The 25,927-nt window shown below is 45.5% G+C and overlaps 1 protein-coding gene across 1 annotated transcript in view; it reads left to right on the top strand.

Moving 5' to 3' along the window:
* The window catches only part of TRPA1 (transient receptor potential cation channel subfamily A member 1), a 1,301,026-nt gene that overhangs the window by 934,105 nt on the left and 340,994 nt on the right, over positions 1–25,927 (top strand). The window contains exon 18 of the mRNA XM_069621203.1: positions 3,891–3,961. Coding sequence (XP_069477304.1) covers positions 3,891–3,961 — 71 coding nt within the window. The remainder of the gene's footprint in view (positions 1–3,890; positions 3,962–25,927) is intronic.

The raw sequence follows: 25,927 nt of genomic DNA, 5'->3' as shown, positions 1-25,927 counted from the left end.
GAGGCGGGCTTAGTTAACCCTTCCTGGCCTCTACTTTGATGATGTCATTATGCATTATAAGTAAGGCTCCCTGACAAGACTTTAGATACACTCTCTTCCTGATTTCCTGCACAGTGTCCTGTTCCTGTTTCCTTCATCTTGCACTGGTCCAGATCCAACTACCAGGTCAAGCATTGCTGACCCTTTCAGCAAGGCCTCAATTCTAAAATCCCAATACCCAAAAGGAGGAGCGGTGGTATTTTTGTGGCAAGCCTCCTGACACCAGCCTGGCCTGCAGCCACTCATATCACACCCCCTTTTCAAATGCCACTGGTCACAATGGACTATGAACAAGGCTGGTTGATATAATGTAATATTTATTTATTTATTTGAAAATTAAAAGAAATCATGCAGTGTTTAATATGGGGCAGCGATCACCAATGGGGTGATAATAACAATAGGAATGTAAGCAATGCACTTAGCTTAAACTTCTATTGCCACAAATCCTGCAATGTTTCACTGACCTTTCCACTTGACGTGCGTTACAATAACAGCACACTTGCAGGCTGAATTTGTAACGGTCCACATGACGTCTTATGGAGAACTGCCAGTGTTAGATGATGACGTCTTGGTTGGCATCAGTGGATGCGTGTCTAACGACTTAACAACACCTAATGAGGGTATGGTAGGAAGAGGATAGTGGAACGGGAAGAAGGACTGTTCCTGCTTTACTGGGACACAGGCCTCACGGTACTTTGGGAAGCGCACGTGCCACAATCTGTGCTTCTCACAATGCTGTCCAATGGAAATGGCAGTGTGTGGGGAATCCAATAAGGTACTGATGGTGTGGGGCAGTGGAAGGGGCGGTAATACTGGTATTAATTACTGTGCATAGTGACGCTGGCGGACATTGAGAAATGCATTGTGTTCACTTTGGGTGATGGCTTGTGATAGATCTGCACAGGTATACCTACGAAAGACACTTTCATGGCAATTTCAGTTTGGAAGCAGTGGACGCATAGTAGTGCGCTGTCAATGGCCTCAGTTTAGCCAATATTAATGCACTTTGCAGATACCTTGTCAGTTCCGCTACTGTGCATATTGTCGTCATGCATTATGGTGGCTTGCATTTGGGTTACATCTCTTGATTACATTTGCTCTGTCGACTTAAGAGGCTGATGAATGCAGTGAAGAGGCTTTTTACACTGGCCAGGTGGTCTTCTCCGCCACACCACCAAAAAGAGTATGGACTACTTATATTGTCTGTTCTACCCAGCCAGAGGCTGGAAGGTGTCTGAGTAACAGAAGCATGTCTGAATTTCTGTGTGATCATGGCATGTTTTCATGTAACAATGACATAATTAGTTCTGCAAATGCGGAGGTCTTGCTATCAAGTGGCATTTTGTTGTCGTTCATTAGTAATGGTGTTTTGTTTGCTCATCTCCAAGAGGCATTCAAAAGGTTCCTGTAAAAATCTGAGGATGAACAGAAAACACACTACTCTATGAAACCGAAAAGGAGCTCTTTCTGTGGAAGCAGATATTAAAAGAAAGAAAGAAAAAAAAAGAACCCCACAACGGCTCTTTTCAGAGCCACCCCCACAGTTGAAAGCCCTTACCCTGGTTGACATTTGTTCCCCCGTGCACGCACGCAGCACGAAAGCTGCATCCGGGGGGTTTCAGAATGGTGGCTATGGAAATGAGACTGTGGAGGCTGAGGGATTGCACAACAACATTTCTGGGTGTGGTATATACGCAGGGGACTGTTGTACAGAACTGCTAGTGTTACATGGAGAGCGCACGTGCCACAATCTGCGCTTCTCACCATGTTGGCCAATGGAAATACAACTGAGAAAATTGTCCAATCAGGTGGTCAGGGTGTGTGTCACAGTAAAAGACGGACATATTTTGTTTCATTACTCTGTGTAGTGAGGCTGGCAGAGATGGCGAGACACAGAGTTTTCATAGTGGGTGTATGCTTTGTGCTAGATCTGCTCCAATGGAAAGAGTCTTTAATGGCAATTTGAATTTGGAGGAAGTGGACGCTTTGTGGTTCGGTGTCGATGTGCGTAGTTTCGGAGACTTGCTTGCAGAATGTCAACGAGTGGCCACTTGCGGAACTGTACACGTTGTGGTCGTGCACTAGTGAGGCTTGCTTTTTGGGTCCATGGCTTGTTCACATGTTTACCGTCAACTTAAAAAGATGATGAAAGCAGTGAACCTCATTTTTCCCACTGCGAAGGTGCTTTTCTCATTTATACCACCTAGTCCAGTTTATAACTATCCCAATGAAAGTTGTTATCAGCCAGAGGTCGGAAGGCATCTTATCAACAGAAGCATGTGTAATTCTTGTGTGCTGCTGGGATGTACTCCTGTGAGAATGACAACATTGGTTATCAATATGTGTACCTTCTGAATGGAAATGGCATTTCTTTGTCGCCCGGTGGCAATGGCATTTTCTTTTCCATTCTACAGGCTGCACTGAAGACGCTATTGTAAGAATATGAGGCAAAGTACAACAAAAAATGGTGTCTAAGGAAGCAGCATTAAAAAAAAATAATACAAAATGGTTCTTTTGAGAGCCACCACTGCAAACGAAATCCCCTACCCTGGTTGATATTTATTAGCCCACTCCTATGCGCACTGCACAATAAGTCTGCGGACATTGCGATCGACACAAGGATGCACGTGCTACATCCGGGCCTTTTGCAAATGGTGGCCATAGCGATGGCCCTGTGCACGCTACAGCATTGCTGAATTAGGTTTGTGGGTGTGGGTTTTATGCACAAACTGTGATACACAGTGTATTTGTCGATAGAAATGTGGAAGTTGCGGTTATGTACTCCACAGTGTACGGTTCTTGGGGGAGTTCGGAATACATTTATTGAAAGTGAATGGAACACACTGTGCATTGGTTACTAAATTTGGATTCTACTATGTTGTTTTGAACCGGTATGGATTGCCTGCAATGCAGTAACTGCTTTTGGTTTGTGTTGGTGACGCGCGATCATGCCGCCCTTATTGTTCTTTATTGTGGAGTGCTGTAAAATCCACCTGTTTCTAGTTAGCGGATCGTATATGGCAGATGCAGATCAAAAATTAAAAAGAAAACTCTGCAGAAGGAAACAAAGGTGCGAATTCTCAGTTCCTCCACTTGATGCATCTGGTCTGAGATATTTGCCATTCCTGTGGCTGTTGTCCATGTTCGTCGAATCTGTGTATTTGGCAGACATATTCCTAACATAATGTACTGTAATGTAATTAGGCCATTTTCAAGTGCAGGATATATATCACAATACTGGCCAAGAATAGCCAAAACTAGCCGGTGTGACCTTAAAAAAAGCATTGCTGGAAGAAAAAAGTTGCTTGTATTTGATAGAAATTGTCAAATTCATAGCATCCAGGCCATACTATAGAATGTTTATGCCGGTACAGTGGAGTTATTGGCTCCATGCAAGATGTGAGCCAGTACACACGTTCACTGAAACGTATGATCTTTGCATTGGCACGATGTTTACATTAATGCTGTAAAAACTGCCTTAGCATTGCCAAACCATTTCCGTCATACAGCCCCCTAACCTTTGTACTATTTGCCAGCACATTGCAACCTGTAATGGACTGTTATCTGGCAGCCTTTCCTCTTATATTTATCCTTCTTGAAAGCTTGCATTATAGGCAATGACACGGGCCATATTATAGAGATGTTCGGCTGTCAAAGTGGTGGATAGGACTGTAATGTAATCAAATGTCTGTGCAATGGATTTTAAATCAAGTAGAGTCCCACATGGTTATTGCCAGCCATCTGCTTATTGCCATTGTATGACTCTCGTAAGTTGTGTTTCTTTGTAATTCTACATGGCAGCTCACACCATATGAAGCAATAACTGTATCATGTGTCTCTATATTATTTAGGCTATGGTCTATCACAATCGAATGGAACTTCTTTCCCATCCTGTTTGTAAAGAATACTTACTCATGAAGTGGTATGTATCTGTTGCTTTATTTATTCAGAAATAATACGAATCGTTTGGAATTGAAAAAGTAATTCACATATGACCCGAATCCCCAAACCAACGTTTTTCTCTGTGCATAGATTACACCTTGCATATTTTGTTCAAATATGTCATCAGTGAATTTGACTAACAATGGTATTCTCAAAGAGACACAGTTGCAATAGCACATTCTACATGAGTTTACAGGCCAGAATGCATACTTTATATAGATGATAGCATTTGTATTCTAGGATTTTCTATTTTAAGTCATCCCTTTAGATTTTTCTGTCATGTGCAGTGATAGAACGGTTCCAGAAAAGTAGTGCAACTGGGACTCCGGCATGGGACAGATTATGAAGGAAGGGAGCAACGTGCAACACATTTTTCAAGGATTGCAGTCATGCTGGTTGACAGCCAATTGAGTTGATACCGATTTCAATTTAGCTGTAACTGCTAGCCGGTGGTAAAATGGAGAAGTGTGCTTTAACTTCACAAAGAACAGTTCTGGAATGTTGAACATGGTTGGAAAAAGTAGTAGAGCTGTTGACAGTAAAAAATAAAAGTAGTGAAAGTCCTCTCCCGCCAGTTCCCACTCACTTCGAATACTGGTCATGTTCCCCATGTGCAGCATATGTGATGTAATGTAATATAAAACAATGTATTAGGCGCAAGAACCAAGGTAAAAGGCATCTGGGCGCTAGCCACCAAGAAAGAAAAGATCAAACAGAAACCAACTCATCTCAGAACAAAAATGTCTTAAGTGCCCTACGGAAGTCCAAATGATCCACGATCTCTCTAGAGGAACACCAGGAGGGCAGGCGTTCCACAAGGTAGGGGTATGTCTCCTTCCATGCAGTCAGGGACCCGTTTGTGTGTCTTGGAATGTGGGTGGTAGAAGAAGAATAGCTCAGGGGCAACGTGTTTGACTTGGAAGCAAAACAACGCAACACAATACAGGGTTGAATCCCAATCCCACGCTAAGAAACCACTCGCTGGTATTAAGTGCCTCATAAAAGAACAATTATTATTATAATTACACTTAGTAGCGGCTATTACCACAATTATTGGTACTACCTGTAACCTGCCTCTCACGTATTTGCCAAAACTATCATTGCACCCCTTTTCTCCAGAATGTCAATGCCCAGAGTGTCCTCCCGTCCCTCTGTTGCACATTGTTGCATCCACTGGTACCCAGTCAGCCCTCATCTCCTCCCTCTTCCTTGTCCTCCCCCGACCCTTTCCCGGAAATACATAGAGCCACCTCTGTAGTATTCTGTGTCACCAAACCCGCTCCACATAGGCACTGGTGCTAGCACCTCACAATCCTGCCCCTCTCTGTGTTCTTCCTCCACCCACTCCTTGCACTCCCTCAACGACACTGATTGTCTCACTGTCAGCCATGCATCATCAACTGCATTCGGGATATACGCCCACCCGTGGGCTGACCTTAACTTTTCCTCCACATCCACCTTCACTTCCACCAACCTTGTAATGTCGTCTGGCAACAGCCGCCATATTGTTGCCCTCTCTTCCACTGTTGTAACCCTCATGAAAGTTTGTGTATGCATGTATGCAAAATCCGAGGGGCTCTGATCCCTCCCTACCTTCATCACTATGTGATATCTTGGGGCTTCCCTTGTTATTTACCACAATCTCTATTGTCCCTTCCATGCGGTACCCTGTGTGACTGTTGTTACTGGGTGATTCCTGCCTCCCTATTCTTTCGTACTGACTGAGGGACCACCTGGACCCTGATTTATATGACGGGTATGCCTCCTCCTCCCACATGGTCAGTGGACTAGCATCCGCCCTATTGTAACCATTCCTGGTATTGTCCCTGTCACAAGTTAATTCCGGCTTCCAACAACACCCATCTACCCTGTGCCTTCTACAGCATCGACCCTATACCGTCTCTCCACAACCAGAGCTCTGACTGTATCACAGGTGCCCAAGAATGCTCTGACCCGATTGCGGCCCTCTAGCTGCCCATCCGACTCTGTACCACTGTAGAAATCTGGGGCACTGTCCCTATCCATAAGTACTTCTCTATGAATCCTAGAGTCCCCAAAGACTCCAGCGACTCATAGTCAAACATGCAACGTTCTAGCGAAAACATTTTTCTTTTGCACTTACTTGTCGTATACCTCAGTAACACACATGAGGAAGGGGAGCTCATGGGTTTCAGCACCAATATGTTACCTGTTTGTCCTGCTCCACTTGGTCCACTTGCACTCCAACATCAAATAAAGACATGGGAAACCAGAAGTAGAGAAGTATAGTCTGTAATGCAAGCAGACACCAGCATATGGGAGGGCTGCTCACTGCTCTAGCCCCCCAGATGTGGCTTATTTTTATATACAGACGGAGTGGCTAGCCCAATCTCCACCAGTGAAATTAAGTTAGGAAGTCCATATAAGGAGGGATATGTTATGTTAGCAAGATTTGTAAAGCGCACATCCACTCAAGGGCATCTTGGTCATAGGAAACACAACACAGGACCGAGGACAAGATAAGGCCTAAAATAGCCACCTAAATTCATAGTAATTCTGGATGAGTCTAAGAGTCAGGGGATGGGTGTTCGACAATTAGACTTCTGTAATTACAAAAGTCACAGTCACTTACCCTAGATAGACGGAATCTGGGGACCGTAGCCAAGCATTTGTTGCCAGAGCGAAGCCAGGCAGATATGGAAGACATTTGTCTTGCAGATATTCAGCCCCCGGGTGGCAGTACTCCCAGTGGACAAAACATAGAGATTTAAACTAGATCCTCACGGCAACCTGGAGCCAGTGAAGTCCTCGGAGCACAGGAGAAATTTGTGCTCCATAAGGATTACCAGTGACCACCCGGGCAACATGTTGTAAGAGAAAGAGTGGGAAATTGCTTCGGACAATGGGCTCTGCTTTCCCGAGCACAAGCCTGTCTTTGGCCTTGGGCATTTTGCTTCAACCATCTTCAGTCACATCAGCCCTGTAATTCTCAGGTAAGGCCATGAGACGACTGGGCTTCCTGAGGCATGGTGTGCACACATTCCACAGCACTGTGGCCTTGCATGGCTCGCCTGTTCAGCTGTAGCCCAGTCTCTCGCACTGCTTCAGAGGGGCCTCAGAGAAATTCAGTATCAGAGTTGGTAGCACACGGGTCTGTCCATGGACTCTTCTTCTGCTGTCTTCACACTATTTTACACAGAAAACTGAACTCCTTCTTTGGCTTCTCCTATCAACTATTTACTAATGATTCCCAAATTGCATTGTCCCACCCCTAATTCACCACTGAACGTCCCTCTCACCTCTTCCAAAGTCTTGCTGCCATCCATCAAAGGATTTCTATTTGATGTTAAATGCTAAATTATTCTAAAACTAAAATGATCTATCTCTGGTCTCTAATACCTCATCCCCTGCTCACCTTCCTCTATCCTCCCGCTCAGCTCCTTACCACATGGCCCCATGTCTTGAAATTTCAAAGTCCTCTTTGTGAGCAATGTTTAATTCCAACTGTTAATCTCCATCACTCCCACGGCAGCTGGCATTAGCCTCCTCAACATCTGTCTGCACCTTATCTAACACTCCACGAAAACTATGATTTAGACTCTTGTCCTCACCAAGCTGGACTTCTGCTTCAGTATTCCACTGGAAATCCCTCTCTGTTCCATTTCTCCACTTAACAAAGTGATTAACTTTCCTACACAGACTCTCTTCAATGCACATCCATGCTCCAACATCCGAGATCCCATGCACAACTGCATTCTGTGCATCACTGCTTCCTCTTTTAACCCCTCCCCCATCTCGTCTAATGCATTCATGGGCCTGCCCCACAAGCTGACTAAATCCATCTATTCCTACTCCCATTCTGCTCTCTCTGCACGTACTATTAATCTCGCTCACCTCACCCTACACTGCCTCCTCTTTCCTCTACCAAACCCTTTGTGCTTAGTTCCAATGGAACACCATACAGATCACTATCAATATATTGCCCAGTGTAGAGTTCTTTACTGCTATCACAAAGCACCTCCTATCCAGGATCTGTCACCTGAAACATACAGTGGGATCATCTCTCCCCCATATTCGAGATCACACCCTCAGTGCACATAATTGTAACCCATAGGCATCATTGGTCTCCAATCTATATTGTCCCTAGTCGATGCGCCAATGTTGCCTCTTCCCCAACTCCACCAGGCTCATATTCTCCTAACTCAGTAGCATTCAAACCTGTTCATGCTGGACCCCACATTGAGTAAAAATATTGTTGCCAATCCCCCTCTTGAATAAACATTTTGTTGTCACCCTCCAAGATGCCTTAGCTGCCTATGTGTTCTTTTAAGAGCGGTCACCATACTCTGTTTCTTAAAGAAATGTGCGCCCCACAACATTGTTTGAACTCCGATAGAGGGCCAGTCCCACAGTGTTCACTCATTATTATCTGTCAATGTATGGCACCCTGTAAATTGCCCTATACACCCACTGTTAATATTGTTGTGTAGAGTGTTTCTGATGGAAACGTTCAGCATTCTTTGCCATATATGCTTATACAATAAAAGTGAAATTGGGGAAATTATATATTTTTATTTAAAAAACAAGAGAAATATGACCAAAGTCACTTTCGGTTAAGAGTGTATGGTTGCTGTGCCCCTTTTAAATTGTGCTACTCCAAGTGATTGACATCTGTTATACGCCTACTTTCATAGACACGTATTGAGGGTCCAAAATGTTATAATGGTTGCTCGACAGTTGAGCATTCACTATATGTTTGAAAATGGTTTTACAGTTGGTCTTGAAATAATGGATTTCGTCTCTTGCCAAGTTTGAGCAGGGTCGTAACAGAGTTTCCTAAGTAAACCTGAATTTTAGTTAGCAACAAATAGATCTAACTAACCCAAAAAATGGAGATGGACTAGCGCCGCCCAGACGTGAGGAGAACTGGAAAGGGCAGTAATACTGGCGGGATTTTGAAATTTGGAGTGGAAGTGATGTGGAAAATTAAACATAACTCATCAATTGTTTACATTGTGAAATCCATCATGCCAATCTTATAACCAATGTCCTCCCTGCTCTCTGCTGAGTTTTCTTACTTAGCAATGCTTATTGCTTGGCCTGCTACCTGGTCGACCACTGTCAGAGCTGCATAATTTCAACTACCATCATCAAACGATTCCCCGACAGTGGGGTTGGGTGTGGGGTGGCAAATTGCCATTTTGATTGCCACCTGATACTCTCTACAACACACTAAGGCTACAGAAATGTCATCCATTTGACTATAATTGATCTATTCTTCCACATGACATGAGAGTATCTTCTCCACATCCCCTGCATCTACATCACAACAGCGATGCTCAAAGTACAAACAATGTTTTATTTTACTGTTTGGGTATGTTTCCTTGGGGATGAGTTGGTTATTTCCACCCCTTTCCCCCTCATTAATTCAAAGATCCAACCATTGATTATTGATTGATTGATATTTTATTTTTATCGCGCTTGTACACAAGTGTTTCAGAGTGTGACAAGGCAAGGGAGGGGAACAGGGGAGAACAAAACAGCGATCTTACTAGGCCCAGTGACATTGAGAACGCGCAAGTGCATGGGAGAGGGAGGAGGGGGAAAGTGCATGGAAGGGGGGAGAGGTGGAAAGTGCGAAGCAGAGGAGAAACAGATAAATAACAATAAATAAATAATAAAGGCAACAAACAGTGGTAATGCAGCCAGCAATTTGCAAGTGCTAGGTTTAAGGCAGCAGACAGGGTAGGTCTGATAAGTGAAGGAAGAAAAAGGGGGGGCTGTATGGGTACCGATACAGACCCCAGTGCAAGGGGTGGCCCGGAGGCAGTGCGGGAGGGTGAAAGGATGAGCAGGTACCTGGGCCCAAAGGACAGAGGGTGGCCAGGTGCACAGTGCCAAGAGAGAACAGATCAGCAGGGGAGAGGGGGAGCGAAGGCACGAGAAAAGAGCAAGGTCTTGAGGTGCTTCCGGAACCGGAGATGGTTCTCCTCAAGTTTTAGAGTGGCAGGGAGGCTGTTCCAGAGGGAGGCCCCAGCAGAAGACAGAAATCTACCCCCAGCTCGTTTCTTAGAAAAACGACTGACCCTGAGGGAGTTGGAGGTAGAGGAGCGAAGAACTCGAGAGGGGAGGTATTTGCAGAGGGAGAGCTGAAGGTATTTTGGACCCAGGCCCCAGAAAGCCTTGTGGACAATGTGGGATGTATTTACCCATGCATCCGAGCCCTACCTCAAAACTGTGCAGTACTGACATGGAAAACATCATGATGGCCAGAGCTTCCCAGAAAATGCACAGGGAAATGCAGGAAGAATAGGCTGCCACCCATTTTTGCCGATGTTATGGGCACAGAAGGACACTGCCTAAAACCACTATTGGACTACCCGCACAGTAGTCTGAAACCATTGGGATTGGCAATGCTGATTGCCAAATGCAACCTAGAATTGTGGGGAATTCATTTTCTTAAATCCCAAAAATGGGTGCAGTACCAGTACTCACCACTATCCAAAAGCCGGCAGTTTAAAACCACCCTGTGTTTCTCTGAAGGCAAGCCAAAGTGCCTATTTCAAACATTGCAATATGTGCAAAATATTCACTGAACACCAGCAGACATTTGGTAGAATGGAGTTTTGTGTGCCTACAAAATCTGGGAAATGAAGAGCCCAAAACAATGCTCATAACAAAACTGGCTGAGCTATGGAGTCAGCAGTTTAAGTTGCACTGGATTTAAAGACACTAAAATCTAAATGTTTAAATTGACTGAGTGACCTACTTTTGAGTATCACATAGGTTGCAATTGTTTAAATGTCATAGTTTTAAACTTAGAATCAGCCTTCTAGCTGCATATGTGAAAATGTTTAGTTTTATTTGAATGCAGGAACTGGGGAACAAAAAGTGACATTTTATCTGAAACCTGTCTTAAGGAACTGAATTCTGCCTGGCAACTACCCCCATCAGGAGTGAAACTTGAGTCACCACTGTGTTCCCAGGCCAACCTTCCTTTTGCTGCCCACACTAAGGATATGCCATCTATCTGATAATTGAATTACCTGTGCTCTGCAGGAGAGTGAACAAAGCCCTCTTCACGCAGGCAAAGGTTTTTATTACCGCAGTCGTAAAATGTAGCTTCCTCTTGGCAGGAGCTGGGAGGGGCACTGCCTGTGAGAGCAAGCTGGCTTGGCAGAACTGGAAAAACAGAAATTCAACCTTGTGCTGAGGGTAAACCACACCCCTTTGGAGCCAGAACATAACTTTAAAAAGATGAATAACTCATAGAGCGGACATGTGAAAATTTTATAAATGATACCATAATTCTTGTGATTTTTCTGCCCACAGTTTAAGAGGTTTTTCGACCCGGTGGCGTGTTCAGGGGGGTTTTAGCGGAAAAGTGGATATTACTCTAAATGTATGTATGTTAAAAATCTGAAACTTCATCAGTTAATGTCCCTACTCCCTGCGCACATGTATGTAAAGTTGGGTCAATGTCAGAAATTGCAAAACCAGTTAAAAAGTGAAATATGTGCCATTTCTGAATGCAAGCTCTTAGAAACAGCAGATTTGGACAGAGACATGGCTAAATTCAGCCACACCATGTATATGTAATTTCAAGCAACTGTGTAACTGTAAAATATGTCTTTTATTATCAAATATAGAATGTGTGCAATCTGACAGAGGAGTGTCCTATCTGCAAGCCATAAAATGACATCCCTCTGACTCACAGTTCATTCCCCAATCAAATAAGAAATGGAAGTTTGACCAATTAGAAGCTGAGAGAGAGGTAGGGTCAGTGATGCTAGAACACACCCACATTCTAAACACATAAAAGCAGACAGACAGGACAGATAGGCACCTTCAATTCCATTTGCTGCAACGCGCTCTGCCGGACCATACAACATCGAGAGATCCAGACTTTACCTCCATCAAACCTCCAGAGAGCCAAACTAGAGACTTCAATCTATCCAGAACTAGAGACCAGACCAGAGGGAGAAAGCAGTGCTGTACCCAGAGAGAAAGCAGTGCTGTGCCCAGAGAGAGACCCGAGCCCAGTCCAAAACCCTGACCAGATCCATGGCGAGGCCCATTTCACTCAAGAATATAGTGTGAGTACCTAGAAAACTGTGCAGAACCAATCTCTTAGTTAAAATAATATAATTCAATCTATTTAATCTAAGTAGAACTGCCTCCTGTCACCTGTCATTTGTAAAGCTGTCACTTGTCATTTTCTAGTCGCAAGCTGCACTTGTCTTTTTGAACTTTAAAATTTCAAATCTGAAAAACGACCTTCACAAAATCGCTCATATCTCCGCAACCGTTTGTGCTAGAGACTTGCAATAACTTTTATTTGAAAGCTTAGAATCTTAGCTTTGAATCGCACCTAGAACCGCATTCCTACCCCTTATAGTTTTACCGCAATCGCGGAACACGCATCCGCGAATTTTGCCACGATTTGCAAATTTCTTCACATGTAAAAACTGCTGCTGCTTGCCTTCCATTTGCCAGAAATTCGTTTAACCTGCTAACTATCCTAAACTTCTGTTGTCTAAGCTTGGGGGGGATTGAACTGATTACATTGATTGCATTTCTGAGAACTGCGTGCTTTCCTCCCAATCCCTTGCATTGCATAAAGAGGGGGGGAGTGAATAGCCAGAGAAAAGTGATTACATTGTTTTGTTGAAATCATATTGAGTATTTTCTATACTGCATTTCATTCATTCAACCTTGCATTTCCTTGAACCCTATAAAGCATTTTCTACCACATTATACTTCTGTACCTATTTACCAGTGTGCTACCTTATCCATTTCATCTCAACTCCTTAGTAATTATAAAGAAGTGTGCTAGTGCCAGGTTCTCCGTTCGTTGTTGATCTTTATCATATCAGATTAAGTGTGCTATTCAATTATTAACTTATTATAAAGTGTGATATATATATATTTTAAATTATCAAATAAACCTTTTAAACTTGCAAAACAGAACTACTTCTTGGCTCAGTGGGGTCAGGGGGATTCCAAGAGAGGGGTGTTATATAGGGGTAGTCATCCAGAACGCATGAACTGGACCTAAAGATATATCAATAAGGGTTTTCATTCAGTATTCTAGACTAGGCGTTAACTTAGCTGTAGTGCTGAATTGAATCCTCTTACAAATTGGGGGCTCGAGCCGAGATGTTGGGTTAGATTTACCACTTGTGCAGCTTAATACAGTGTGCTAACTGACGGGATACATACATCCGGTCGGATCACCACGCTGCATTACGCTGTGAAGCATTCCTCAAAAGGGACACTCCAAGAAAAGTTCTGTTCTGCAAAAATAAAATACTAACTTCTGTAAGTCAGGACAGAGACCAATCTCTAGAATGACGACCTTAGTAGACATGAAAATAGCCAGAGAGCACCTCTTGCATAAGCTATTTGTGAGAGGTGAATGGACCGAACAGGGCCAGGATGCGTGGTTGCAGGCCATCACACAACAGGTCACTGAAACAGGGTCAGATATATATAGAGATCAGGGTCCCTTACATGTGGCCCTGAGTGAACTATATATGGCTCCTAAAGCCAAAGAGGAACACAATAAGATTGCCAGGATAGCGGCATACCTGTACCTATATATGGGAGACATGCAGGATAGATGTGCTGAAAGCCAAAATCTGGCAAATAGGCAACAGATGGCGTTAGAGAAGGTCCAATCTGACCTGGTCTCTTCTGAGCAGAGGCTGCAGAGGAGCCAGGAGTCAGAAGATGATAGTAGGCAGCACATCATTAAAATAAAGAAGGATATGGATGTGCTGCAACAGGAAAAGGTAGAACAGGATACCAGATTTCTGGCCTTGCAGAAGGAATACCAAGAAGGTTTGGACTCCCTACTGCAAAACCAGAAAAAGCTGGAGCAACAACTGGACTTCAACAGGGTATGTGCTGAGCAGGTAGTCACCCTGCAAGGCCACCTGGATAGAGTGAAGGCGGAGAGCAACAAACTAATTCTGAAAGATCTGGATACCCAGGCAGAGTTTGATCAGGAGCGCCAGAATGCTGGTGCCTTCCAAAGGCAAAGGGACGACCTGGCAGCACAGATGCAGGCTCTCAGTCAGGAAAGGGATACCTTAGGCCAGGAAGTCTGCCATTTAAAAAGAAAAATGGAAGAAAATCACCTGGCCCACCAGGGACTGGGTGACCTCCAAAAAGAACACCAGAACTTGGTAGAGCACACCAGAAGGGTGGAAGATGCTCTAGCAAGAAAGGAGCAGGCCAATAGGGACATTGCCCAGGAGGTAACCCTCCTGCAGCAAAGACTGGCCCAGTACTCCAGGACCAATCATGAAGTACAGAGAGAGAATGAGGCTCTCTGCCAACACAATGATAGCCTCCAGCAACAGGTAGCGATGCAGGAGAAACTGATAGAGTCGAGTAAGGCCTTAACAGAGGAACTGAAAGCACAAATGCAGGCTCTTGCATTGCAACAGGGAGCAGGGGCAGATAGAGATGAGGTCCGCTGGGAAAGAGAGATTCCTGACCATAACCGCAGGAGCCCTACCACCAGGGGCCTTCATCTCCCCCAGTCCCTGGACTCTACCACCCCCATGTCCCCTGGCGCACATGAGCACAGGGCCACAGGGATGGCAGATTACTATCCAGCTAAGAGTATGGGGCTCATAGGCCAGTACCACTCAGGAATGGACGGGTGGGCATCCGGGTATGGGCACCCAAGTACAGTACAGTTCAATGGGGAACCCCAGGAGAGTAGGCCCATTAAGGGCATCCTGAAAACCTCTGCCCAGTTAGGTCAGTGGAGGGGGTACCCATCAAATCCTGGCAGCAAGGAGGAATCTGAAGACTCCTCTGAACTGCGCAGGACACAGGAGACCAGGTCCCCACATTCTGCCAGCCATTCCCAGGCTCGCAGAATCCGGGAAAACCTGGAAGAACAGACGGGAACCTCTGGGAGCAGTGCCTCTGAGTCCGAGGAAGAATGGAAAAGGGTTACCCGAACCAAAAAGGCCAATAAGGCAAAAAGGGCCTTGCTTAAGGACCCCTTAAAGCAGATTAAGGCGATCAGGAGCGTCATCACGCCTTACCATAAGAACGCTAAGTATTCTGTTTGGGAGCACTTAGAGTTGTTTGAACAAATGATGGAGACTTTCCATTTGAAGGACAGCCAAAGCTGTATTCAATATGTAAAGTGGACCTTCTCCCCGGAATACTCCAGTTTCTTTGCGGGGCTGGAGGACCAAAATCATTTAAGATGGTCCACCTATAAGGCGGCCATCCTGAAACATTTTTCTGTTCACAGAAATCCTCAAGAGGCTCGCAAGGCAGCCTACAATTTGCAATGTGGGGAGGATCAGGCCCCACAAGAATTTGTGCAGGAGTTAAAGCATGCTTTTGCACAGACCACAAGAAGGGTGCGCACGGATAGCAGGGAATTTATAAATACGTTTTTCCATGCCTTGCCCAAATATATCATGACCCAGCTCGTGAGGGATTTTCATGAGAAAAGATCTTTAGACTGGGTCATTGAACAGGCTACCCGGATCTATGAGGTGCAGAAGCCCATAGAAAATAAAAGCAATGCCCAGAAAAACCCCAAAGCCAACAGCACCCCTGCTGCTGCCAAGGTGGCAGAGGTAAAGGTCACCCCCGTTTTGGATTTGGAGATGGGGGGGCCTAAAAACCTACCTGCACCTAATAATGCTAGGCCCAGAAGGTCCTCGGGCCAGTCACAGACAGGGAGCCAGGGAGGCAGCCCCACAAATGGGGTCCCTCGCTCTCCTGACTATGTAAGTCCTCGCTACAAGGGAAATCGACCCATCCTGGGTTATGTGTGGACTCCTCCAGCCCAGGGGGGGGGATCCAGCCAAGCACCTAACCCAGGGAACTTCCCTCCAAACTTCCCACAGGAGGGCAGAAATTTACCAAACCCTGGGCAGAACTTTTTCCCCAGATATCCACCCGACTTCCAACCCCAAAATCATCCATCCTTCTTTCCCCAATTCCCCGAGCCCAGACCACTGAATCCGGGAGAGGGGAGGCCAAGGGTGGAGGGGTACCCAAATCTTCCCAACCAGGGGTACTACCAGAGGAGGGACAGCTACCCTTCCCGGGATCAGCCCAGGGGAGAAAACAGGGCCCCGTATCAGCCTGAGCGGGTTTCCCAAATAGAGCGCCAGGTTCAAAACATGGCGCGGGATCTGGGTCACATACTGAGGGCTCAGCAGAACCCTCAGATGGGCGTGCCGGCGCAGAACGCACCCAACTCTGGACCTGGTGCTCCAGAACAATGACGGGGGCAGCACCCCGATAACTCACCGGTTCCCAAGGAGGAGGCACAAGGGGAAGGGGGGTGTAAAGCCTTGGAGGAAGCTTCCTTCCTCACTTGTAAACAGCCCATGGAAACCCAGGAACCGGAAACAAAATCTCTTGCCCCTGAAAGTCTGCCTCCTAAGGAGCAGAGGGGGGGTAGGAGAAACAAAAGACCCAAACAGACTCAGTTTGAGGAGGAGGTACAGATCTTCCAATTTGAGGGAGAGGGATCCTCAGAGGATCCTGAGAAAAGGATCTTCTCCTTCAGAGAGGGGGGAACTCCTCCCAAAGAAAAATGGGTCCCTAGGGATGCAAATCCAGACTGGGGAGATGTGGAGACTGAGCTACCGCCGCCCACCATCTCATCCCAGAACCAACCGCAAGAAAATCCCCTGGTTCAAACCCATCCTGGTGACTGCCTCCAAAAAGGGGGGGGCGGCCCAGAACCGGAGCCAGGGGAACCCGCAATGGCTCTGATCTCCAGTTGCCAACTTTTTCTTTCAGATTCCCAAGACTCTCCACAGAATTCTGCCCAAATCTCTTCGCTAGCGATGTCCAAAACCAGAAAGTTAGCCCACCAGTTGTCCAAAAATGTACATTACCTGTGCCCCCTTGAGGAGAAGGAGGGAAGATATTATGCCCCGGTACAAGTACAGGGGCAGGGTACAATCTCGGCACTGGTGGACACTGGATCTCAAGCTACCCTTCTGTCCAGAAGGGCCTTTGACGAACTGAATGCAGGAAGGGGAGAGAATTACCAAATTCCTCTCACCTCTCTTCCGGGACAACTACAGAACTTTGACGGGAAGGAAATTCCCGTTGAGGGGACTGCAGACTTGGACATTAAAATTGGGCGACATAAGTTGAAACACCCGGTCATAGTTGTGACCCCGGAGGGCACCCCTTGTTTACTAGGGAATGACCTCCTGAGAAGGTTGTCACCCCTAATAGATTGCGTAAACAAGGTCCTCTGGACCCAGACTAGCCGACCGATAAAATTAAAACAGAGTGTCAACCATGTTAGTTTAAACGGCACCTGCCACATGGTTGAACAAAAATCTGACCAAGTAGAATTTCACTTCCAGAACAACCAAATTCCAGACGTGACAGTCATAGCAGTAGGACAACAGACTGGTGATGGGGGTCCTCTCTATTTCTGAAAATCAACCTTCCTTCCAGTTTAAGGTGGTATTCCACGCTGGAAGGAAACACTCTGAAATTCTATACCAATCCACAATCTGAAACTCCCACTCCCATAGTCCAGAAAGATGTGAAATCAGCTCAAAGCCTGGCTGATATTCAGCAAATTGGAGAGCAGTTGTTCATCCCTGTTCAGTTAAATGATGGGAAGGACTCTGTTCTCGCTCGAGTGTGTGTGAACAACGGTAAGAGCTTCATCAGCGAAGCCATGTTTCACCAACTCCCAAAAGATCCAGCCATTCCCACCTTCAAACTGATAGACAAATGGGAAATGGACCTGGAAGCACCCAATTCAAAACATCTCCTGCCAAGCAGGTGTATGCTCAAAATCTCCATTGGCAACAAGAGCATAGTCCATAATTGTTGGGTCGTGCGAGACGTCACTGCCGCCTTTAACTTAGGCAGTGACATTCTCAATCGCTTTGCCATTAGTTTGGACCTAATAAACTTCAAAGCTTGGTCCCGATTAGCGGATAATCCCATGGGCTTTGATGATCCAGAAAAAGCATTTAGGTCAGCTCAATTGCTACCTTATGCAGTTGAAATTCAGGTTAAAGAGGAAGTCACCATCCCAGAAAGGACCCGACAATTCTCCCTGGAAGTGAAAGTTAAAAGGGGACAAGAGTTGAAAAACCCTGATGCTTACATACATCAAATGCTTCTCTCCAACAGCAAGGGTTGGGGGTAAACCCAACACCATTAGTCAACATAGAACATGACACCATTCCAATAGAGGTGGATAACAGCGACTTAAAGAGTATTACTCTAGCCGCAGGCACCATTATTGGAATGGCGGTTGATGACTGACATTTCTCCATTGATCTTAGAAATGAACTGTTAGGACCAATCCCCAAGGACTGTTTTGACAGTGACAGTGAGGACAATACAACACCAGACAGGATTTTTACCCGGCATGGGGGGAACTTCCTGGTGTACACTTCCTGCCCCTATGGTAAGGAAGATGTGACTTGTGACTTCAGGAGGGATGAGGTGATTTTCCAGGTCCATGAGGGCTGCCTTTCCCACCTGAAGCCTCCGGTCCAAATCAGCACTCTGACCAGGGACTTCTCCACCCAGCTGGAGGAGGCCGCGGAAATAGCCAAACCAGAAGTCTTTCCAGGCTTCAGGCAGATGGTGGAAGAGAGAGTCAACCTAGCTGATGCCTGTGTGACTCTGGAACAAAAGCAAAAGTTGAAACAAGTTTTCTTGGATTTCCAAGATCTCTTTGCGGTAGACTCATATGACTGTGGTCGCACTGACATCCACACAACAACAATCCCCACGGACCCTGGCATGACTCCTGTGTTTGTGAAGCAATATCGCTTGCCTCTCGCATCAATGGAGTCCCTTACTGAAATAATTAAGAACCTTGAGTCCCGGGGAATAATCCATCCAGTCCACAGCACCTTCAATAATCCGGTGCTGGGGATATTGAAGCCAAACGGCCAGTGGAGACTCTGCGCCGACCTCAGGGAGCTCAACAAACGGGTCCATACTTCCCGATGGCCTCTGCCCTACATTGACCAAGGGCTGGCCCAGATCCAGGGGTCACAGGTATTCACTGCAATAGACCTGACCAATGGATACTGGACCGTGCCTGTCAGCAGGGAGGACCAATACAAACTGGCTTTTACCTTCGGGGGCCAGCAGTACACCTGGACCCGGACTCCCTTCGGATACCTCAACTCCGGTAATGAGTTCAATATTTTCCTACATAAGGCCATGCCCGACCTGGGTGCAAGGGGTAACCTGGCTTATGTAGATGATGTCCTCATCAAAAGTTCATCTGTGGAGGAACACATAGCGGAGATCCGTTATGTTCTGACACAGTTGAGGGCCGCCGGAGCAAAACTTTCCTTTCAGAAAGCACAGTGGTGTAGAACCCGTGTTAATTTCTTGGGGCATGAGATTACTCCTCAGGGCCTCTGTCCCCAGGAAAAGAAAGTGGAAGCACTTCAGAAACTGAAAGACCCCACAACTCTGCGGGAACTAAGGAGCCTCCTTGGACTGACTAATTACAGCAGAAAGTTCATTGAGGGCTACGCAGAGATCACCAGACCCCTGATTCATCTCCTGAAGGGGGGGGTCAAGTGGGAATGGGGTCCAGAACAAGCCGAGGCGGTAAAACAACTCAAAAGAAGCCTCTCACAAGCGCCTTGCCTAGCTTACCCTGTCAGAAACAAGGAGTTCTTCCTGGAGACAGGGTTCTCTAATACGTGCTTGACGGCAGTATTATACCAAAAGCATGACAAGGTCAATAAAGTAATCTCCTATGCGAGCAAAACTTTATCCTCTGTGGAGGAGAAATTCAACGATTGTGAGAAGGCACTCCTGGCAACGGTGTGGGCATTGAAGAATTACCGCCCGTTTATCCAGGGGGAACACATCATAGTGGAGACTCCACACCAGCCTCTGCAATATCTCCAAAGTGACAGAATCCGGGCCGGAAATGTGAGTAATTCCCGAATTACTTCCTGGATTCTGTCAATGCAAGGCTTTCCTGTGGAGGTCAGATATGGCCAAAACAAGAAGAGTCCCCTCGCGCAAGGTCTGGCTGACTTGCATGATTGTGCCAGAGAAAACTGTCTCGAGGATGAAAGTCTAAAAATAAAGGACAACATGGAGGCATACCTTAATTCCCCACACAAAGTCTTTGAAGAGGACAAGTGTGAGGGAATGCCCACTGTGTATGTGGATGGATGCTCTTACCATGTTGACAACAACGGGGAGAAAGAACTAGTGGCTGGCGTAGGGAATGCATGGGTGAATGAGTCCCCAGAACCCTCCGCCGGATACAAAATTGGTCCCCGAAGTAGTCAGGTGGCAGAATTGATGGCTGTGCATCAAGCCATCCTCACTGCTGTCCAGCATCAACTCCACGAACTGGTCATAATCACAGATTCGGATTATGTACGGAACGGGTTCGTGGAGCACCTGGTTAATTGGAAAACCAGAGGCATGTTATGTGCTAACAACAAACCCTTGAAACATGGGAAGTTGATCCAAAACATTGATGATCTGGTCACATCGAATGGGATGACCATCTATTGGAAAAAGATCAAGGGTCATTCCAAAGTAGAGGGACCAGACAAAACTGGAAATGACTTAGCTGATCACCTGGCCAAAACCGGGGCCATCCAAGGGGATCTAATTGAGATTGAGTCCCTGTTGGGGGAAATCCAGGTCACTGCCATCACTAGGTCCCAGACAAATGCTCACAACGACCTTTCAATTGCACAATGGAGTAAGGAGACCCCTGATGCTGATTTGATTACTGCTCAGAAGGGGGATCCAATAATTGGTAAATTTTACCAGCACCTTGAGGACCCTGAGAACTTTCCCCTGACGGATACCGATTACATTGGGAAAGAGGACCTAAGAGTGTTGATGAAATGTCCAAAAATGTTCCGGATCCAAGACGGTTTGTTGGTAAGGAAATCCAAAGCTGGCCACGATCAGTGGGTGGTTCCTACCTCATTCCGAAGCCTGATGTTAAGTCACGCCCATGATGCGGCCACCGCCGGTCATAGGGGGTTTCACACAACATTGGAAATCTTAAGAGAGGTTGCATACTGGCCACACATGGGGCAGGACCTCGACCAATACTTGAAGGGGTGTCTTGTTTGTGCACAGTTTCAGCCATCATCCCTCACGCACCGTGCGCCTCTCCAAAAGAGGGGGATGACCCTGCCATGGTCAGATTTACAAATCGACTTTGTAGGCCCTGTGATTCGCTCGGCTAGGGGGAATAAGTACATGTTGACTGTGACATGCTTGTTTACCAAGTGGGTGGAATGTCTCCCAGCCCCAAATTGCAAGGCAGAAACTGCAGCTGCCTTGATGATTAACCACATTTTTTCCCGTTTTGGTCTACCTCAAAGGATTGAGTCAGACAGAGGTAGCCACTTCACCAGTGAAGTAATGACAAAGATGTGGGAGATACTGGGGGTCAAAAGGAAGTTGCATATTGCTTATCGGCCAGCTTCTTCTGGGGCAGTAGAGAGATATAACCGGACAATTGTGAGCATATTAAAGAAGTTTGTGGCAGATTCTGGGCCAAGTTGGGATATCCGATTACCTCTGGTCCTAATGGCCATCAGATCTACCCCTTCATCTGCAACCAAAATGTCACCATTTGAGTTGATGACTGGTCGCAAGATGGTGCTTCCTCAGCATTTGCTCTACAGGACCCAAGAGCAGACACTGATAAATGCCTCCACTACTCATGAGTATGTGGAGAATTTAAGGAAACACCTCCAACGTGCTTTTGCTTATGCTCAGCGGAATCTAGAAAGATCAGCTGATAGCATGAAGACCCATTATGACCTGAAAACTTCCAGGAAGGAATATCAGGTGGGAGACCGGGTCTATCTATACAACTTCCAAAGGAACCAGGCCAAGCAGCGCAAATTTTTGCCTACATGGAAAGGACCCTTTGAGATCATCGACAAGATCTCCCCTGTGGCCTACAAGATCCGCATCCCCAAAGGCGGTTCGGCAGAGGGGGAAGACAAGTGGGTCCACATAAACCAGTTGAAATGTTGCCATCCCAGGCACACTCTGCAACAACTGGAGGAATCCTCTGGAATCCTAGCGGGTACTGTCTCAGACTAATTCTGTTCCAATCATAAAACATACCACATCTAGTCTCTAAAATATTGTGATTTGCATGAAACTGTCTCTTAGTTATACTGTTTTTTTTTCAAAATAAGAATGTAATGTTTCGTTATGATGAAATGCATATGCTGCCCCACTATCTCAACAGTGGTGGAAAAACGTCTATGAGTAGGTATTGCCGCTCTTCCTTTGTCGTCCTAGGAGAAAGAAGACCTTGAGACTGGCCAAGGAGGACGATCCGGAGACCGGGAACGAAGATCCAATGGGCCCAGTGGACCGCCCAATATTCCCATCAGGACCGGCGAGGAGAACCGATCGATCAGTACCGGATGGAGGAAAAGATGCTGAACTGTGCCATCTATTGGAAGAAGATGAGGAAACATCCCAGGTCTTGCGAGTCCCATTCGTGAAATAGAATGGCCATCGCAAGAAGGGGGGCTTGTGGGATGTATTTACCCATGCATCCGAGCCCTACCTCAAAACTGTGCAGTACTGACATGGAAAACATCATGATGGCCAGAGCTTCCCAGAAAATGCACAGGGAAATGCAGGAAGAATAGGCTGCCACCCATTTTTGCCGATGTTATGGGCACAGAAGGACACTGCCTAAAACCACTATTGGACTACCCGCACAGTAGTCTGAAACCATTGGGATTGGCAATGCTGATTGCCAAATGCAACCTAGAATTGTGGGGAATTCATTTTCTTAAATCCCAAAAATGGGTGCAGTACCAGTACTCACCACTATCCAAAAGCCGGCAGTTTAAAACCACCCTGTGTTTCTCTGAAGGCAAGCCAAAGTGCCTATTTCAAACATTGCAATATGTGCAAAATATTCACTGAACACCAGCAGACATTTGGTAGAATGGAGTTTTGTGTGCCTACAAAATCTGGGAAATGAAGAGCCCAAAACAATGCTTATAACAAAACTGGCTGAGCTATGGAGTCAGCAGTTTAAGTTGCACTGGATTTAAAGACACTAAAATCTAAATGTTTAAATTGACTGAGTGACCTACTTTTGAGTATCACATAGGTTGCAATTGTTTAAATGTCATAGTTTTAAACTTAGAATCAGCCTTCTAGCTGCATATGTGAAAATGTTTAGTTTTATTTGAATGCAGGAACTGGGGAACAAAAAGTGACATTTTATCTGAAACCTGGCTTAAGGAACTGAATTCTTCCTGGCAACTACCCCCATCAGGAGTGAAACTTGAGTCACCACTGTGTTCCCAGGCCAACCTTCCTTTTGCTGCCCACACTAAGGATATGCCATCTATCTGATAATTGAATTACCTGTGCTCTGCAGGAGAGTGAACAAAGCCCTCTTCACTCAGGCAAAGGTTTTTATTACCGCAGTCGTAAAATGTAGCTTCCTCTTGGCAGGAGCTGGGAGGGGCACTGCCTGTGAGAGCAAGCTGGCTTGGCAGAACTGGAAAAACAGAAATTCAACCTTGTGCTGAGGGTAAACCACACCCCTTTGGAGCCAGAACATAACTTTAAAAAGATGAATAACTCATAGAGCGGACATGTGAAAATTGTATAAATGATACCATAATTCTTGTGATTTTTCTGCCCACAGTTTAAGAGGTTTTTTGACCCGGTGGCGTGTTCAGGGGGGTTTTAGCGGAAAAGTGGATATTACTCTAAATGTATGTATGTTAAAAATCTGAAACTTCATCAGTTAATGTCCCTACTCCCTGCGCACATGTATGTAAAGTTGGGTCAATGTCAGAAATTGCAAAACCAGTTAAAAAGTGAAATATGTGCCATTTCTGAATGCAAGCTCTTAGAAACAGCAGATTTGGACAGAGACATGGCTAAATTCAGCCACACCATGTATATGTAATTTCAAGCAACTGTGTAACTGTAAAATATGTCTTTTATTATCAAATATAGAATGTGTGCAATCTGACAGAGGAGTGTCCTATCTGCAAGCCATAAAATGACATCCCTCTGACTCACAGTTCATTCCCCAATCAAATAAGAAATGGAAGTTTGACCAATTAGAAGCTGAGAGAGAGGTAGGGTCAGTGATGCTAGAACACACCCACATTCTAAACACATAAAAGCAGACAGACAGGACAGATAGGCACCTTCAATTCCATTTGCTGCAACGCGCTCTGCCGGACCATACAACATCCAGAGATCCAGACTTTACCTCCATCAAACCTCCAGAGAGCCAAACTAGAGACTTCAATCTATCCAGAACTAGAGACCAGACCAGAGGGAGAAAGCAGTGCTGTACCCAGAGAGAAAGCAGTGCTGTGCCCAGAGAGAGACCCGAGCCCAGTCCAAAACCCTGACCAGATCCATGGCGAGGCCCATTTCACTCAAGAATATAGTGTGAGTACCTAGAAAACTGTGCAGAACCAATCTCTTAGTTAAAATAATATAATTCAATCTATTTAATCTAAGTAGAACTGCCTCCTAACTGTCACCTGTCATTTGTAAAGCTGTCACTTGTCATTTTCTAGTCGCAAGCTGCACTTGTCTTTTTGAACTTTAAAATTTCAAATCTGAAAAACGACCTTCACAAAATCGCTCATATCTCCGCAACCGTTTGTGCTAGAGACTTGCAATAACTTTTATTTGAAAGCTTAGAATCTTAGCTTTGAATCGCACCTAGAACCGCATTCCTACCCCTTATAGTTTTACCGCAATCGCGGAACACGCATCCGCGAATTTTGCCGCGATTTGCAAATTTCTTCACATGTAAAAACTGCTGCTGCTTGCCTTCCATTTGCCAGAAATTCGTTTAACCTGCTAACTATCCCTGCCCCATTGCTAGTGTGAGCCTGGACTAATATTAACTAGATACCACTCACCCTGAACCTCTGAAAGGGAATTAAAAAGCATTTCCAGCATATTTCTCATCCATTGCTAGCACATATCAAAGCATTTGGGCCTGTGTTTTCAAAACTCCTATCTGTGTTTTAAACTTCTGTTGTCTAAGCTTGGGGGGGATTGAACTGATTACATTGATTGCATTTCTGAGAACTGCGTGCTTTCCTCCCATTCCCTTGCATTGCATAAAGAGGGGGGGAGTGAATAGCCAGAGAAAAGTGATTACATTGTTTTGTTGAAATCATATTGAGTATTTTCTATACTGCATTTCATTCATTCAACCTTGCATTTCCTTGAACCCTATAAAGCATTTTCTACCACATTATACTTCTGTACCTATTTACCAGTGTGCTACCTTATCCATTTCATCTCAACTCCTTAGTAATTATAAAGAAGTGTGCTAGTGCCAGATTCTCCGTTGTTGATCTTTATCATATCAGATTAAGTGTGCTATTCAATTATTAACTTATTATAAAGTGTGATATATATATATTTTAAATTATCAAATAAACCTTTTAAACTTGCAAAACAGAACTACTTCTTGGCTCAGTGGGGTCAGGGGGATTCCAAGAGAGGGGTGTTATATAGGGGTAGTCATCCAGAACGCATGAACTGGACCTAAAGATATATCAATAAGGGTTTTCATTCAGTATTCTAGACTAGGCGTTAACTTAGCTGTAGTGCTGAATTGAATCCTCTTACAACAATGCAGAGGGTTTTGAATTTAATCCTTGCATGGACTGGGAGCCAGTGGAGAGAATTCAGAGCTGGAGAGATACGATCCCAGGGCTTGAGGCCAAGGACAAGTCTTGCAGTCCTGTTCTGGATTAGTTGCAGAGGGCGGAGAGTAGAGGCAGGTAGATTTAGAAAGAGGCTGTTACAATAGTCCAAGCTAGAGAGAACCAGAGCTTGGGATACCATGAGCCTCTGGGGTAAGGAGAGGCAAGGCAGAGTACATCTGAAGAGGTGCAGTCGGAAATTTGACTTTTTAGAGACCTCAGAGATGTGGGCGGAG

The sequence above is a fragment of the Ambystoma mexicanum genome, chromosome 5q, assembly GCF_040938575.1.
Source record: "Ambystoma mexicanum isolate Mex_15411 chromosome 5q, UKY_AmexF1_1, whole genome shotgun sequence".
NCBI lineage: Eukaryota > Metazoa > Chordata > Amphibia > Caudata > Ambystomatidae > Ambystoma > Ambystoma mexicanum.
Note: the sequence above shows the minus strand (reverse complement) of the source record. Positions and strands in the feature narration are given on the sequence as shown.